The sequence below is a fragment of the Vipera berus genome (assembly GCF_964194415.1).
Source record: "Vipera berus genome assembly, chromosome: 7".
In the NCBI taxonomy this organism is placed as follows: domain Eukaryota; kingdom Metazoa; phylum Chordata; class Lepidosauria; order Squamata; family Viperidae; genus Vipera; species Vipera berus.
Window position 1 is genome coordinate 541321 of NC_138209.1, and position 17503 is coordinate 558823.

Here is a 17503-nt window from a genome sequence, read left to right on the forward strand (position 1 = left end):
CGTGCGGGGCGGGGCGTGGCGCGCGGCGTGGGCGTGGCCGGGCGGCGTTGCCATTGCGACGGCGAGGAGCGGGCGCGGCCCGTGATGGCGGAGCCGGAGAGCCTGGAGGTGGCGGCGGCGGCCGAGCACGAGCGGATCCTGCGCGAGGTCGACAGCACCGACACGGCCTGCCTCGGGCCCACCCTCAGGTGCCGCCCCTGCGGAACTCCCCGCCTCGGCAGCCGGGACCCCCCCTCCCCCGCGGGTCCTGGGAGAAGCCGGGGCGCCCCGAGGCCCTCACGGAGGGAGAAGAGCCTGCCCGCGGGGGGGGGCGAGTCGGAGGCCGGGCTGTTCCGGGAGGGGGCTCCCCTCCCCCCGCTGCCGCCCCGACTTTTCTGCCCGGCCCCGGCCCGGAGGAGGAGGAGGAGGAGGAGGAGGGCGGCGCTGGGGGTCCCCCCCTCCCGCGGCCTTCGGGGCTGAGCTGCGGGGCCATCTCTCTGTCCCCCAGGAGGGGCCGCCCTGGCAGGCGGGGGGGGGGAACGGATAGATGAGCTCGGTGGGCGCCCCTTGAAGGTGAAATGGAGTGGCTTGCTCTGGAAGGGTACGCATATGTGCAACTTACGTCCACCCTTACGTGGAGGTAACGTGTAAATATTAATCACTGTATAAATGTTAATCGCTGGATGGATAACCGTGGGCCCCCTCCCTCCCTCCTCCTTCCCCTCCCCCCCTTGCTGCCCCCTGGGAGGCCGCAGGAGAAGCAGCCGTGGCTCCGGTTTTGGGGAGCCCCGACAGTGGCTGGGGGCCAGTTCAGAAGGGGGGCTTAGTGGGGAGGAAGAGCCCGGCTTTTGCGTTTCTGCCAGCGGTTGTCCTTTGCCCGGCCTCCTCCCTGGCCCCTTCCCCGCTCTCAGGTTGACCTGGGTGGGACCTGGGTGGGACCTGGGAAGGCAGGCGCCTTGGCTAGTGGGAGAGCGGGCGATGGCCTGTCCGTGCCCGTCTTTTCCTCGGATCTCAGATGTACGGTCCAGCCTCTGCTTCCCCTCCGTCTGCAAGATGGAAATAATCCTCCTGGCCTGCAGTTATGAATCATAACTTTAATTTTATCCATTTGCCTGGCTCATCCTGCTGTTTTTCTGCTCCGGGTAACCTCCCTCCGGGAGCGCTTCCTGGCAGGGATGGGAATTTTTTTCCCCTCCCTTTCCTTGGATTTCAATAGTGTAATGTTCCTTCTTGCCGACAGTAACGTGTGTTTCTTTTTCATGGTTTTGTCCACTGAATTCACTTAGGCCGTACGGTGTTTCTCCATGGGAAAATGGTATTTCATTTTGGAGTCTGTGCCTGTATCTGTTGGGCACAACAGAAGGAGGGATTATACTGAAGGAGAGGAATCTCGGGATGCCTCCCACTTCATTCAGAATTAGATTTCCTGGAAGGAAAAGCAGTGATATCACCTTGGTTTGCTTTTCTACAGACCTTCTGCTGCTCTTCAACCTCTCGTGGATTACAGGCCGTCCCCAGTTTAAGAAAGAGCGCAGTTCCCAAGTTTGTCCTTAAGTCAAATTTGGATGCCAGGAATTCGTACTTACGAACAGCCCTGCATATTACTAAAAATGGCAGATGACCTTCCTTTCACGAGCAGATGAAAACAGCCTCTGTATTAAAAACTTGCTGCTTCACTGGTCTAGGTACAGGGGTAGGCAACCTTGGCTCTTTTATGACTCGTGGACTTCAACTCCCAGAATTCCTCAGCCAGCGTGGGGGAACCTTGGCCGCTTCATGACTGGTGGACTTCAACTCCCAGAATTCGTGAGCCAGCCACGCTGAGGGGAAAGGGAGAGGTTGCCATGCTGAGCCATGCTGGCTCAGGAATTCTGGGAGTTGAAGTCCACGAGTCATAAAAGAGCCGAGGTTGCCTACCCCTGGCTCTAGGAGAACAGTGTGCATCTTCAGCAGTTCGTTGGTTCGAGGAAAACAATGCCATCACCCGTTAGTACAGTAACACGCAGCCTGTTTGTAAATACGAGTTGTCCATATATTGGACATTTTTAAGCCGGAGACTGCTTGGAATCAGTGTTGTCCCTTTGACATCTGGAAGTGAGATTTCATAGATGTGTCCTGTGCAGCATATGAATGGACTATGAGCCTGAGAATTCAAATCCCCACAAATAGGGCTCAACACACAGATAAGGTTTCTTAAATTGAGGCTACTTGCACCTGAAGAGGCCCAATATATAGGATCATACTGGTTCTATGGTGCCCCCTAGTGGCCAGTGCCAAATATAAGAACTTGTGAAAAAGCTACATCTCCCCCTTCCCTCGGTGGGGAGGTCTTCACGGCTCTAGATCAGGGGTCTCCAAACTTGGCAACTTTAAGACTTGTGGACCTCAACTCCCAGGATTCCTCAGTCAGCGTAGCTCCGTAGGCAGTGCCAGGCACAAAATGTAACACACATTAAAACCACCAGGGTAGTTTTGAGTGAAATACTGTACGTTGAGTATACAGTTTGCTACATAACGCAAGGCTTTGTATGTATTATTTTTTTCACAAACTATTTTCATCACGGCCGTCCTTCATTAGTGAACCCTGTGCTGGCAGAGCTGTTTCAGTCAATGTTTTTAATTCATTAGTGGTTTTACAACGGGCAGGCTCCATTAGGGTGGTAGGTGGAGGAGTCTACCCCCCCTCCCCGCTCCTGTGCCTTTGCTTGACATTGACAAGACCTCAGTCTGTTATACCTGGAGAGTTTGGCCTCCTAGCACATTTCCTGGCACGTAGTCCTCGACATATGACCACTATTGAGCCCCCACGTTTCTGTTGCTAAGTGAGATATTGAGTTTTGCCCCATTTAATAACAATAACAATATAATGATGATGATGATGATGATGATGATAATGATGATGGAAGGGACCTTGGAGGTCATCTAGTCCACCCCCCTGCTCAGGCAGGAAACCCTATATACTATTTCAGACAAATGGCTGTCCAATCTCTTCTTAAAAACCTCCAGTGTTGGAGCATTCACCGCTTCTGGAGGCAAATCATTCCACTGGTTAATTGTTCTCACTGTCAGGAAGTTTCTCCTTAGTTCCAGGTTGCTTCTCTCCTTGGTTAGTTTCCATCCGTTGCTTCTTGTCCTGCCTTCAGGGGCTTTGGAGAAGAGGTGCACTCCCTCTTCTCCTTTGGGGCAGCCCCTCATATACTGGAATTCCAGCAACTGTTCCTTATATCTTTTAGCCTCCAGTCCCCTAATCATCTTTGATGCTGTTCTCTGTACTCTTTCTAGCGTCTCAGCATCTTTTTATGACCTTTCTTGCCACAGCTGCTTTAACTGAATCGCTGTAGTTGTTAGTTAGTTAGATGGCTCTTAACGTGAACCTGGCTTCCTCATGGATCTTGCTTGTCAAAAGGTCACACATGGTGATCACGTGACATGCAGCCATCATAAATATGAGCCAGTTGCCAAGCCTCCCGATTTTGATCACGTGACCACGGGGATGCTGCAACGGTCGTAAGTGTGAAAAAATGGCCACACGTCCCTTTTTTCAGTGCTGCTGTAACTGAATGGTCTCTAAATGGGCTGTCGTATGCCGAGGACTGTCTCGGACCTAATAAAAAGCCCAAACCTGGAAAACCGAGAACCCCAAATTAGAAGAAGCTGGCCCTGCACGTTTGAAAGAGCACGGCGGACTTGCTTTGACGACGGCGCTCCGTTTCTCAAATCCTGGCTTCGGTTTTGAGGTGGCCGGTTTCCGTTCAGGCTGTGCAGGGTTGGTGTTCGCTTTTACAAAGGGGCACCCGCAGAAAAAAAAAACCGTTTTGCTGAAGAATGATAGTGCAAAAGGAACGGGCGTTTGCGTGGCTTTTTTGTTTTTCTCCCCGGCTGGCACACAATTGGCTTTTCAGAGAGATTGAGGGAAAGAGATCGATGAATCGCTTCTCTAACAACAGTGAGCGTGCTTTCCATTCTGCTAAAGAGCTTCTTAATAGCAAAAGTGGCCCTAATCGTTCAGGCCGGCCGTGCAGCTCTATCGGAGTATCCTTTAGGTAAGTCCTTAGGTCAGGGGTGTCCGGCCTTGGCCGCTTCAATGCTTGTGCACTTCAACTCCCAGAATTCCCCAGCATAGCTGGCTGGGGAATTCTGGGAGTTGAAGTCCACAGGTCTTCAAGTGGCCAAGGCTGGACACCTCTGGCGTAGGTTGGCCAGGAATTTTGCCTGCATATTTTTATTAAGCTTTGCTTGTCCTTATAATTCGTCTAAAGAAGATTAAATCTTCATTAATACCATGTTTCTGTCAATAAATTTTACACAACTTACAGGTAGTCCGTGACTTGCAATTGGAGACCAGAATTTCCACACTTAAGCAAACTTAGTTAAGTGAGTTGTGCCTTGTTTTACAACCACTTTTGCTGCAGTTGTGAGGCACATCACTGCAGTTAGGTGACTCCCACCGTCGTTAAGCAAGTCCAGCTTCCACCACTAGCTTGGATTATTGGAAGCCGGCTGGGAAGGTCCCGAGCGGCCTTTCTGGATGCGCAGGACACCTGCGGCTGCCCCAGACATTGTCAAGTATTCGGCTTTTGATCCGGTGGCCATGGGAATGCTGTGACGGTTGTAAGTTAGAGTACTGGTTGTAAGTCAGGTCTTTCAGGGCTGTTGTAACATTGAATGGTCGCTAAATGAATGGTTGTAAGTTGAGAACTACCCATGTGAGCCAAGAGCTGTCCGGTCATCTCATCTTCCAGGACAGGCAATTGTTTGTATTTCATTCTTTCCAAGTAGTTGCTCCTTGAGGTCCTCGGCTCTCGTTGGGCTACTGAAAAGTTGAGCCGGAGACGCCGAGTGGGGTAATATCCACCCGCGTAGTTGTTGGAAGGAAGATTGGCCCTTTGCTGTCCTGCGCGCAACGGCTGACTGTGCCCACTTGGCGCTTGAGGAAAGGCACTGGCAAACCGCGATGTGTCCAAGGAATGGTCAGCCAAGGTGATGCGGAGGCTGGCAGGAATAGCCTGTCACGTCAGCCATTTCCCAGGAACTGGAGGGCTGCCAGGGGGACAACCGGCCCCCCTTGTCTAAGAGGCCAGCCGAAGGACAAGGGTCCCCATGAGAGGGAAGTGGATTTAAGCGGATATCGTTTCTAAGGGTAAGAGCTCGTCCTGTAATGCTGAGGACGTCCTGGAGCTCTTTAAACAGAGGCCGCTGTGTGTGTGTGTGTGTGTGTGTGTGTGTGTGTGTGTGTGTGTGTATGTCTTCTGTGGGCAGCTGGAGTAATAGATTCCTGGACAGTGGGTTGGACTAGATGATCTTCAAGGTACTTTCCAACCTGTGACTACCTCAAGGAGAGATTTTAAAACTGTATTTGACTACCTTCCCTTTTGCTTCTTAAATTGGTTTTATTTTCTTTTTTTTTTTAAAAAAAAATTAAAAGCCTCTTTGGGTAGCTCTTTACAACTTGTTGGTTCAATTAGTAATAATAACAACAACTTTATTGTCACTTTGAATGTAGACCAATCGGCATATATCAAAATGAGGTTTTGTTGCATACAGCTCTCAAAGGGTCACCATCTCCGAAATAGCCACTCCTTGTTCGTGGCCAGTTAAAGTTTCAGATTGTCCGTTTTAGTCTCTAGGGAGCCAGCGATGGCAAACAGGACAGGTGGAAGCGGAGCTCCGTGTGGATTAGCCCTCAAATTAGCTTGTGTTCCTGCATGATAATCTCCCCGCCTCCTTTCCTTTTTCTGATCCTGTCTCTTCCGCCTTTTCCTTAAAGGGCCCTCGCTCCTTTTCGCCCCTGGAGCACGCTCCGCTGCCGCCCCACCGCCTCCAGCTGCTCTAAAAGCCAGCCCCCCTCCCTTCCTCTGGGCCTGCCGACAGCCTCATCCAGTTCCTCCGCTCCATAAGCCCTAAGCCCCGGGACCTCTCCTCCTCGGCCTCCTTCGGAAACGGCCCTTCATGTTTCCTTAAATTGAGGATTAGTAGGGAAACAGGATCAGGAAAGAGGCCTGGAGCTCTCGGCTGTGAGGAGGCAAAGGTTGTCGTTGGACTGGTGGACCATTGGGGAAGAGGGGGCTTGGGCTCATGTGGGAGAAGGAGAGATGGGAAGGAGGCAGCTGGGTCTCAGGGGGAGGGCCCTGGAGGCCGGAGGGGCTGGATCGGCCCAGTGACAGGCAGAGGAGGGCATGATGGAAACGTTGTGCAGGAGGAGAGGATTGGCAGATGGGTACGGTCCCTCCTTCTTCCCTCCCCCCCTCCCCCAGCGCTTCCCCGGGTCTTCGTATCTAGACCAGGGGTCTCCAACCTTGGTGACTTTAAGACTTGTGGACTTTAGCTCCCAGAATTCCTCAGCCAGCCATGCATTCTGGGAGCTGAAGTCTTGAAGTTGCCGAGTTTGGGGACCCCCCTGGCCTAGACTGTTGGCTGCCCTTGCTGAAGGACAGAACAGAAATGAGATCCTGTTGATACGAGACTTCCGGGTAGATGCACGTGTGTGTCTGCGTGCGTCATGCAAAGCTGGCTGGGCGGGAGGGAAGACCCCGCCTAAGATTTGCGGTCTTGGGTTCCGGGTGCGTCGGCATCCTTGGCTCCATGGCCGGGAAAGGGGACGGTAATGATCCTATGGGAAACTGACCGGGGGCTCTTTCAGGTCATCGGGGGCGAATCTGTGCATGGAAGGAGGGACCTGGGGGCACGTTAGGACGTTGCTCTTGAGCCACCGCCTGCCTGCCTGCCTGCCTGCCTGCCTGCCTGCCTTTAGATCTCACCAGGGGCAGAGGCCTGGGACCCCTGGCCGGGGAGAGGCGATCCTGGCCAAGCCCCGGAGTTCTGGCCTTCCGCGGTGGCCTCTGCTTCGGCTTGCCAGGGGGTCCCGCTTAGGGTCAGGTCCTTTTCTTGGAGCAGCTGGCCTATGATTGGAACGCGGAGGGCGTTTCTCCTGCTTTTGTTCAGACTTGCTTGAACTGAAGAGTCAAAACAAAATCTCTGCTAGTAAAGCTAAAGCTTGCGGAAGTGATTTAGTGGCTGTTCAATGTTAAACGGCCCTGGAAAAAGTGTCTTGCGACCGTTTTTCACAGTTACGACCATTGCAGCATCCTCACGGTCAGGTGATCAAAATTCATATGTTTGGCAACCGACTCATATTTATGACGGTCGCGGTGTTCCCAGGGTCACGTGATGCCCCTTTTGTGACCTTCTGACAAGCGACGTCAACGGGAAAGGCGGATTCACTTAAGAACACTTCTTTCTAACATAAGCTGCAGCGATCCCCTTAAAGACTGTGGCAAGAAATGTTGTAAAATGGGGCCGCCTTGTCCTTCGTTGCTCTCTCTGTTTTGCATTCAGCCCACCGTCTCCGCTTGCTCGGGGCCGTTCCCGTCTGCCTCGGACGGTTTCCACAAACGCTTCTGAAGAACCGAATGCCCATTGCGTTCGATTTCCCCTGACATGATCACCCAGCGGTTTATTTGGGATCACAAAGTGGACAGTTCTTTTTGTGTTCCCCCCCCCCGCCCAGAAAATACTCACCTTTTGCTGCCTTTTAGTTTTCTTCCTGCCTAGGCTTCACAGTTTGCCTACTGGTTTCCCACCTTCAGTCAAGGTTCTTGCAGATATGCAGGTTGATCTGTTTGCTCTGCTGCAGCTGCTTGCCAGTTGTTTCTCTTTCCCTATCAGACGCCGCTGCCCCGGCCTCCGGCACAGGGCTCTCCTGCCCTGGACGCCTCACTGCACCAGGCGGACCGGTCAATATATAGGTTCACGGCCGGCAGCGCCACATCTTTTGCATGCAGAAGTGCAGATACATTCACGTTCCAGATTTGTTGACGACATCCCTTACACCAGCGGCCCCCAATCTTTTGGGTGCCAGGGACCGGTTCTGTGGAGGGTGGGTTTCTTCGTGAACCGGGGTGAGTGGACGTACTTGAGTGTGCTGCCTGGATCCCGCGTGTGCACGGATGGGGCTTTGCTCGCTTGCAAGGCCTGGTTGCTGGTGGGCCATGGGCCGGTCTGCAGTCTGCGGGTTGGGAGCCCCCTGCCTTATGCAGTCATCCACGAGTGCATTAATCGTGTCAGTGGGACATCGCTGATTCTCCCCTTGGTCACTGCTCCAGGGTGAGTTATTTGCCAAAATCCCACTGATTGTCATAGATGCTTTGTTTTTATCAGAGTCCCTTTCATAGCGTTAAGCAGCCAAGCTTCAACTGTGCTTGTACACAATACTCCATAACTCAAGGGCGTGCATTTTCACACGTTCCCCGGTTAGTTTGGATTCCTGCATTTAGCGTGTGGCCTGCATGGGCTCAAGGGCCTCGTCCAACTCTCCGGGCATTTGATCGGTGGCCTTCAAGAGGCAGAGCTCACCTGCCTTGGAGCCCCAGACTGACCTTTTGCATTAGTAAAAACTGTTAAGTTTTGAAAGAAGAATTAAGAACAAAAGCAACGCGGACTTTAAAAGTGAACAAGCTGAATGAGCAAATTGGAAGTAGGTTAGTTATTCCAGTAGGAAATCAAGGGGAAAATGGGACAGCTAATTTATTTCAGAAGTCTAAGAACATCTCGGCTGGGCTAATAGTTCCACAGTTTGCTACTCTTCAGAGACTTGAGAACTGCTAATGCATCTTCTCTCCTCTTTCTTCTTCTGAGTAAGCGTAGTTCTTTCTTTCCAGCTGTCACTCCTGTGTTTTTCCCGTAAGCATTTGTTTCTGGACCGGGTAACCAAGGGGAGAAAAAGAGAAATTAGAAAATAATAAAACGAAGCATACAGATGATCGTAACTGAACATTTTCATAGTATCCTGGAAGGGACCTCGGAGGCCTTCTAGTCCAACCCCCCACCCAAGGCAGAGGCCCTCATTCACAAATGGCTGCCCAATCTTGCCTTGAAAAGCTCCAGCCGTGGAGCGCCCACAACTTCGGGAGGGAGGCTGTTGAACTCATGAATTGTTCTCACTGCCACCAGCGAGCTGCATCTTGTTGGAGAGGGCCCAGCGCTCAAGATGCTCTGCTCACCAGGCCCAGATTCCTGGAGGCCACGTCTTTCTGGAAAGTTCCCTCTTGGGTGGAATGAGAGGCGACAGGAGTCTGGAGTGGAGAAGAAGCGGCTGAGTCAGTGGGAAGGAGTTCCTCCTTGGCTGTTTGGAGAAGATTAGAACACCCTATTTTTACACATCCTGTATTCCTCCCGGCCTGGAGGCCTGGGCCTCCCCCCCCCCCGCTGTCTTACTCTGCAGGAAGAAGGCCAGCTGAAATGGGGCCCCCACATTCACAGTTGCACCCTGACCTTAAATGAGCCCCTGGCCCTGCCTGATGCATGCGAAGTGCTGGCTCTTGATCCCTCGCCACAACCCCTCCCTGTTCAAGTGTGAAGTGCAGCCTTGGCTCCTTCATGACTGGTGGACTTCTGGCTCAGGAATTCTGGGAGTTGAAGTCCACCAGTCATAAAAGAGCCGAGGCGGCCTACCCCTGGCCTAGACCGAAGGTCCACTTAATCGCTTCTAAAAAGTGATTGCTCGGTTCTGAAAGGAGACACACAGGTAGTTTGCGACCACAACTGAGCCCAGAATTTCTGTTGCTAAATGAGACGCCAAGTGAGTTTTGCCCCGTTTTATGATTTTTTTGTTCTTGCCACGTTTGTTCCGTGAATCACTGCAGTTGTTAAGTTAGTAACTCGGTTGTGAATCCCCATTGACCTTGCTTGTCAGAAGGTCCCAAAAGGGGGATGGCGGGATCGCAGGACGACTGAGATGGTCGTAAGTGTGAGTCAGTTGCCAAGCATCTGAATTTTGATCGCGTGGCCATGGAAATACTTCAACGGTTGTAAGTGGGGAAAACGGTCGAAAGTCAACTTTTTTAGTGCCCTTGTAATTTTGGTCCTTAAATGCTCTTCAGCCGCCTCCCGTCTGAAGGGCTGCCAGGCAGAAGGGAAGGCAGGATGGTTGGGACTTTTCCCCGAAGCCGATGGGAGGCAGGAAGAGCCATTTAAAACGGGCCGGGCTCTCCTTTGCCAGGGGGTGGGGGGCTTCCAGCCGAGGCGAAAGCCAGGCTGACCAGAAGATCCAGGCAGCCCTTGATTTACAGCCATTCGTTTAGTGACTGGGTCCCTGAAAAAAGGGACATGACTGATTTTCACACTTACGACCGTAGCTGCCTCCCCCGTGGTCGCGCGATCAGAGCGCAGACCCTTGACACGTGGCCTGTGTTGACGATGGTTCCAGCGTCCGGGATTGACGCGATCTCCTTTTGCGGCCTCCTGACAAGCAGAGTCAATGGGGAAGACGGGTTCACTTAACGACTGTGTCGCTAACTGAACAACTGCACTGGTTCACTCAACAGCTCTGGCGAGAAAGGTCGTATAATGGGGCAAAACTCACTTAACAACCGTCTCGCTTAGCAGTATAAATTTTGGGTAAGCAGAGGACTACCTCAGTGGTGGGATTCAAATAGGTGAACAACCGGTTCTCTGTGTGGATGCCGCTTCCAGAAGTCCGTCCTGGGCCTGGGCAACAGCAAATTAGCTACCGGCTCTGCCGAAGTGGTACGAACTGGCTGAATCCCACCCCTGGACTCGCTGCATTTGAAGGGGTGGGGGGGACCTGGCGACCTCGAGGGATGTGCCAGGCGCGAGGAGAGAGTCAGTTCCGGATAGTATTTGAAGAGCGTGTGGCGTTGCTGCCATCTGGTGGTTGGCGAAGGAGTTCGCCTGGCATGTCTCGGACCTCTTGGCGATGCGCAGACGGAGGAGGAGCTGAACTGGGATGCTCAGAAGGACATCTTCCAAAGGAGGGTGGGGGGTTGGTTGCTTGCCTGGCCTCCCCCTGCCGAGTGAGGGTTCCCCCGTTTCCAGGTGTATAAAGAGGGCTGAATGTTGTAGGGCAGCTTGCCTCACCTGAGCTGTATTCACAAAGGTAGGCCCCACGGTTGAATTTGCATTACACGCTAAGCTGTGGTTTGTGGCTTAGCAGCTGATTCAACAGGGTATTCTGGTGGCGAGGCTGGTGCATTGGGGGAAGTCAGGCTGAGGGACTGAATCACCCCGCAGGTAAAGGGGAACCACCTGGCGTGACACACTTTGGAAGCAGGTAAATTTCTTCCCGTTTCTGCAGAATTTCAAGATGGGAGAAGAGTTGATTTGCGTGTGTATAAATAGGCATTAGCTGGACCTGGCATTCTTCGGCATGTGAACGGGGTGACTTGTATGCCTAAGGAGGTTCTCGGTCACCCAGGTCACAGTCGTCCCAGCGCTGCTCTCCAAAAGGCAACTGGAGTTTCTTAGTTTTTTCCTTGAAAACGCTTCGCTTCTCATCCAAGAAGCTTCTTCAGTTCTGACTGAATAGTGGGGAATGGAAGGCTTTGTACTCTTTGCAGTCATTTGGTCCTTGGCACCCCACAGGTCGAGTCGTTGAGGCCACTTGGGGGCTGAATCTGTATCCTCAGAGTCAGCGGAATCAGAGGGCAAAGGGGTGTGCAGCCTTCTTGGGAGTGCTGGAAGGACTGTGTTGTAGACAGGAGAGAGGGGGTGTCGTGTCCCTCCCCGTCTGTTGGGGGAGGGCTGTTCGGTCTTGACCTACGTGGCCTCTTTGACCCCTCTTTCAAAGCAGCGGTCCTCTCTGTCCAGAATGTGGACTTTGCTGTCTTCCAAAGAGAGCGGCTTTGGTCCTTCGAACACGGATGGGTTGCTGAATCTTGGCCTGGGGTGGACAAACTTCTGCCTTAGTGGGTTCTTGGGTTTGAAGTGTGCGTGTATATTGTGTTGGTTGAAAATCCTTCTGCGCCTTTCAGATTCTCCTGCAACGTTGTTTTGTTTGTTGTTCTCCTCTTTGTCTGCTATGGAGGAGCTCCCGCTGGGGCTCTTTCTGGAATTGATGAAGGCCAACTTGGGGTAGCCACAAGTTCTGAGGGCGTCCTTGATGCGTTTTGCTTCTTTGTCTTCTCCCTTCTTGCTGGTTGGCAGGCCTTCAGCCCGGTGGCGCAGGCTTCTGATCACTCCCATTTTGTGTTCCAGTGGGTGGCGAAAATCAAAATACGATTATTGAGACAACACCACCACCGCTTAACAACAGCCATGATGTTGAATGCCATGAACACAATCCCACTCACGAAAAGCCAACATTCACCTGGCTTCCTAACCCCAAGGCCCGGGGTAATAGCCAGGCCTTCAGAGCCTTGTCAAAGGCTAGCAAGGTTGGGGCCGTGTGAATCGTGGCTGGGGGAGGCCCAGCGTAGACGGGGCTTGGAGCAGGGTGGGGCTGGGTGGGGCCAGAAGAGGTGAAGGGAGAGTCGTAGGGAGCGGAAGGAGAAGTGCTAATCGGGTGTATCTCACCTTGCAACTTTAAGATTGGTCAACGGGTCTTAAAAGTTGCCAAGGTCGGACACCTCTGTGCTCAGCCCTGTCCTCAAATCTGGGCCAGCCGCAGCTTCCGGGCCCTCTTCTGGACCAGCCAAGGCACATGACGGTCATCCAGGGTTGGACCCAGTTTTCTCGGTCCAACATCCTGATTGCCCGTCGCCCTTCTTTCTGGCTTTGTCGGTTCCTTGATTGCCTGGATTTGCCGTGAGCTGAAAAGGTCGCCACCCCCGACAGTTCATTCTCCCAAACGGAAGCTGGAGGACTTCCCGGGACGCAGTTGCCGGCTCCGAGCGGCAGATGGCAATGTGGCATCAGCCTGGGCGGCTGCTGCGGGAATTCTGCTTCGGCTGGAGCAGCGTTGCCCTCCCAGGCTGAGGCTTGCGTGGGCTTTCCTGACCAGCTGCCTCGCTGGCTGGGGGCGATGTCCACGTCCATGGACACATCAGGGACGGAGTTTGGCTCGAGGAAGCGTTTCCAGGTCTGTGTTTTTTTCCACCTGCGGCACAAAGAAGCCAGTTGGCTGACCTTGGGCCAGTCACACACCCTCAGCCCAAGGAAGGAGGTGTGAGGATGACTGGGGGTGCTGGAGGCTAAAACACACAATGAAGAATGGTTGGAGGAACTGGGGATGCCCAGTTTAATGAAAATAAGGACTAGGGACTGACAAGATTGCAGTCTTCCAATATTGGAAGACTGAAATCTTACCAAGTAAACTGCAGGTAGCGGTCTAGGCCAGGGGTAGGCAACCTTGGCTCTTTTCTGACTCGTGGACTTCAACTCCCAGAATTCCTGAGCCAGCTAACTCAGGAATTCTGGGAGTTGAAGTCCATGAGTCAGAAAAGAGCCAAGGTTGCCTACCCCTGGTCTAGGCAGTTTCCACAGTCAGCACTGACTCACAGGTGTGTGCGCGTGCGCACACACACACACACACACACACACACCCCGTGACACCCACAAAACTGCTGACAGGTGCCAGAGATCAGATCCCTCTTGGCTCAGGAGAAGGAAGGGCCCCTTTGCATTTTAATGGGAAAGTGAAGTTGAATATCTTCGGGCGGCCTCGTGGATAGTCCATCACTAAAGACACATTGACAACGATAGCAGACACAGGATAACTGGAACAGAAATGCCATTTATTACACTAATAGCCGTGTCACAAGCCAAAAGTGAAGCCCAGGAGCAAATGGGCAGGAATTGCAGTGCTGGCATGTAGCTGGAGGCTGTTCCGAGTGTGATGAAGGCCGTTAAACTTGCTCGTTAATAAAGAGCAGTTGGTCCGCGACACCACAGAGTTACCACTGTGAGACTGGAAACGTATAATTTTAATAAATAAATAAAATTTGGTTTGGGGAAGACAAAACTGGACAGCTGAGGTCCATCTTAACTGAGGGGAAAGCAGAAATTTATTCCAAACTGTATCAGTATTGACAATTTCATTTTTCGTTTAAACAATGGCGTAGATTTGTATGGCAAGGTAAGAAATCAAGAATTAAATATAAATTGTTGCAAGATGTGAAAAAAAGACTAGAATTACCTGGCTTAAAATTGAACTTGAGGAATTGTTGTTTGAGATGTGTGACTTTAGGGAAGGGGTCTTCCAACGTGGCCCTTTGATGACTTGTGGACTTCAATTCCCAGAATTCCTCAGCCAGGTGCCTGGCTGAGGAATTCTGGGAGTTGAAGTCCACAAGTCATCAGAGGGCCACGTTGGAAGACCCCTGCTTTCGGGAATAGTTTACTGGAATTAGAGGGAGATAACTTGAGACGTGGGTGGCAGGGCTGTACATGGCATTGTCAACTTAAGGATAATATAAATTTTAAAAATCCCTTTGATAGATGTGCCGTAGTGAGAGTTTAGAAGAGATAGAAAGCCAGTTGGTCTCCTATAATTTCTCACCCAGGAAATCTTTTTTAGATTTTTTATTTAGGCCAATCTGTTGATCATAATTGAAAGAGAAGCTAGATTAAACACAAGGGGAGAGCTGGAAAAGGGTTAGGGTTATATTTGTGAATAGTTTGCTTATGTACAATTGACAGTAAGATTTAAACTGGACGAAGAATTTTGTTTTTGCAGATGAAAAAAAAAGCTTTTAGGGGGACTTATGTACTAATGGCAAACATCTTATTGCCAAGGTATATAAATAATTAAAAATGAACCCAGAGGATGAGCATGTTAAAGAGGGTGGTATTAAATGGGCAAAAGTTTTGGGATATAATTTCATGCTCGATTCATGGGAGGATATGTAGATTGAATGGACTGAAATTTTCATTCAACCATAATTTAAAATATTTTTTTTAATAAAACGATGTTGGTATTCAACTCCTGAGAAATTGTCAAAGAGGTGTAAGGGAATATCAAACAAATGTCAGAAATGTAATCAATGTGGAGGTATATTTTATAATCTTTGATGGACAGGTAAGAATGCCAAAAGCGTTTGGATAAGATAAGTTGTTTGATTCAGAAGATATTAAAAATGAATGTAAAACTGAAGCCAGAAGCTTTTCTTTCATGGATAAGCAGATTGGGAAAAAGCAGGGGATGTTCTTCCTATATATACAGTACACAACAGGGGCTGTTAGACTTTTACACGCACAGAGAGGGATACACAAATTCCCACAATGGAAGAGTGGATTTGGAAATTAGTGGACAGGCAGAGGTGGCAAAACTGGCTCATTTGACGGGAGACAAAAGCCGATTTAGTTGCGCTTCTCTTTGGGGCTTGGGGCTTGGGAAAGACCAAAGTGAAGTTTTGATTTTAGTATTTGCCAATTAGATTTGTTAATTATTAGGGAAATATTGTGTATTGTTATTTTTATTGTATTTTTATGCTTATTTTTAAACTTAGAGCAAGAGATTTGCTGTTACAGTTTTATGTTATTTAGATTGCTTAATCCGTATGCTTTTTATATGATGATTTTGTTTTTACTGAAGAGTAAAAGGTTGCTATATAATTGTACTTGTACCAAAGACGGTTGGATGTCAATCCTCCCCGTTTTTGTCACTTTTTAATTTGTTTCCATTTTTGATTGCCTCTCCCCGAATTTTTCCCTTTCTGTTATTCTGTATTTTATATTTTTTGGGAATTCAAGAGTTGATTAAAAAAAAAAAGGAAAGCAGAAAAGTGTGAAGGAGACCGTAGTGAGTCTGACTCTCATTAAAGCCCCAACACTTTCCCCATAGAGCGCCTGTCCAGCCCCACCCAGTGCATCCGTGGGGCGTCAATGGGTCTCTCCCACAGTGGTGGTCAGTGGGTGTTGCTTAGAAGGTGGGTCTCATAAGCGTGATTCACCCCCCCTTCCTCCTCCTCCTCCTCCTCCTCCTCCTCCTCCTCCTCCTCCTCCTCCTCCTCCTCCTCCGGAGTTGCCTTCGTTGCGCCTGCTTGCCGTCTGTCCCGGCTCTTCTTCCCATCCGCCGCCACAGACACCTGGTGCCAATCAATTGTCCTTCCAGCTTGAAAGGACCGGGAGCCGGAGGGGCTGGGTGGCTGACGCATCTGTGGTTTCCACTCTGCCTCAAAATGTGTTGTTGCTGGTGCCCAGTCCTCCATCCTGGTCCTGGGGGGGAGCTGCATGGGCTGGAGCTGGCCTTCCCTCTGGGCCCCTCCTTGCAGCCTGTAGCACGACCACCACCACCCCTTCCCCTCCCCCCCACGCCCCCCCTCGTAATTTTTCTTTCTGGGCTCTGGAGGGTCCAAGCGTGTCTTCCCTGCAAAGACCCCTCCTGTTGCTTCAGTGGAGCTGTTGCTCTTAGATGCTGTATCACCTGGAGCTGTTGGCACCTGGATTGCCTGTCAAGGGGCACGTGTGTGTGTGTGTGTGTGTGTGTGTGTGTGTGTGTGTGTGTGTGAGAGAGAGAGAGAGAGAGAGAGAGAGAGAGAGACAGAGAGAGAGACAGAGAGAGACAAGGGTGAGGATTAAAGCAAGGGGGTAGGCTGGTTTGGGGGAGGAAAGCTGGTCTGTTCTTCTTGGAGCTCTGTGGAACAGGGGTGAGCAACCTTGGCTCTTTTATGGCTGGTGGACTTCAACTCCCAGAATTCCTGAGTCAGCATGGCTCAGCTTGGAAACCTCTCCCTTTCCCCTCAGCGTGGCTGGCTCAGGAATTCTGGGAGTTGAAGTCCACGAGTCATAAAAGAGCCGAGGCTGCCTACCCCTGGTCTACAGTACTTGGGAACCATTTTGGAAAGCAGCTGGAGAGAAATGCTCTCGAGTGCCTTGAGCTCGTCTGCGAGAACGGCGGATGCAGGACTTCTGCTGAAGGAGAAGCTTTGCGGCTCAGGGTGGAAGCCAGGCGTCCTGGGTGCTCTCTGAGCCGGGCTGCTTCCTTGCAGGGGTCTCTCTCGTGAGCCAAGGAGAAGGACGTAAACGGAGAGCAAGCCTCACCCCCTTCTAGCACCGATGAGGCTATCCAGTCGGGTCATGAGAGCAGCCAGGCTTGGACAGCACCCGGGGCCCAGAATGCGGGGCTGCCTATTTCTGGGGCCAGGGTGCAGGTGAACTTCAGCGCCGCCGGGGGGGGGACAGGGGGTGCCAGCCACTGCATTTGGGGAGCTCCCTTTGACCTCGGGGGTCCCGTTGGGTTGCGCCTGGCTAGGCTGCTCACCGCATGAGCTCTGGAGGCTCCGGGTTGCCGGCAGCAGCCAAGGCGCCGAGTTTACGCTCAGACTCTTCCTGACCTTTTCCAGAGCACGTGGCCAAAGACGTGCCTTTGCATGGGAACCGGCAGCCCATTCTTTATACTGCTTTATTTTTCAACTTTCCTCATAAGGGAGTCTTTATTGCCTTGACGCTTCATGGAAAGAAAGCGCCCGAGGATTCGAAGAATGTCCTTGCGCCTTTCGCCCTTCCAGTGTCGTCTGGGCCTCGGTCCCACTTCTTAATCAAGCCCAGAACAGGAGACCTTCCCAATCCCCAGAAAGTGGCCGTGACGTGCAGACCTGCTCTGCTCTGCGGACGGGCGGGCGGGCGGGCTCAGGCCCCCGTCTCTCTGCCCAGCCCCCGGGTTTGGGTGGAACCTGTGTCACCGTCTCCCGGGTTCACACGATCCCCTTTTGCAACCTTCTGACCAGCAAAGCCAACACAGGGAAGCCGTATTCACTAAAGAACCGCGTGACTAGCTTAGCAACTGCCGTGGCTGACTTAACGGTGGCAAGAAAGGTCGTAAAACGGGGCCAAACTCATTCAACCAATT

The 17503-nt window shown here is 51.7% G+C and overlaps 1 protein-coding gene across 1 annotated transcript in view; it reads left to right on the forward strand.

Moving 5' to 3' along the window:
* The first annotated feature begins 46 nt into the window (after positions 1–46).
* EXOC6B (exocyst complex component 6B) overlaps positions 47–17503 on the forward strand; it is a 150346-nt gene continuing 132889 nt past the window's right edge. Inside the window, exon 1 of the mRNA XM_081332759.1 lies at positions 47–188. Within this exon, the coding sequence (XP_081188885.1) occupies positions 85–188 (104 nt within the window). The 5' untranslated portion in view covers positions 47–84. The remainder of the gene's footprint in view (positions 189–17503) is intronic.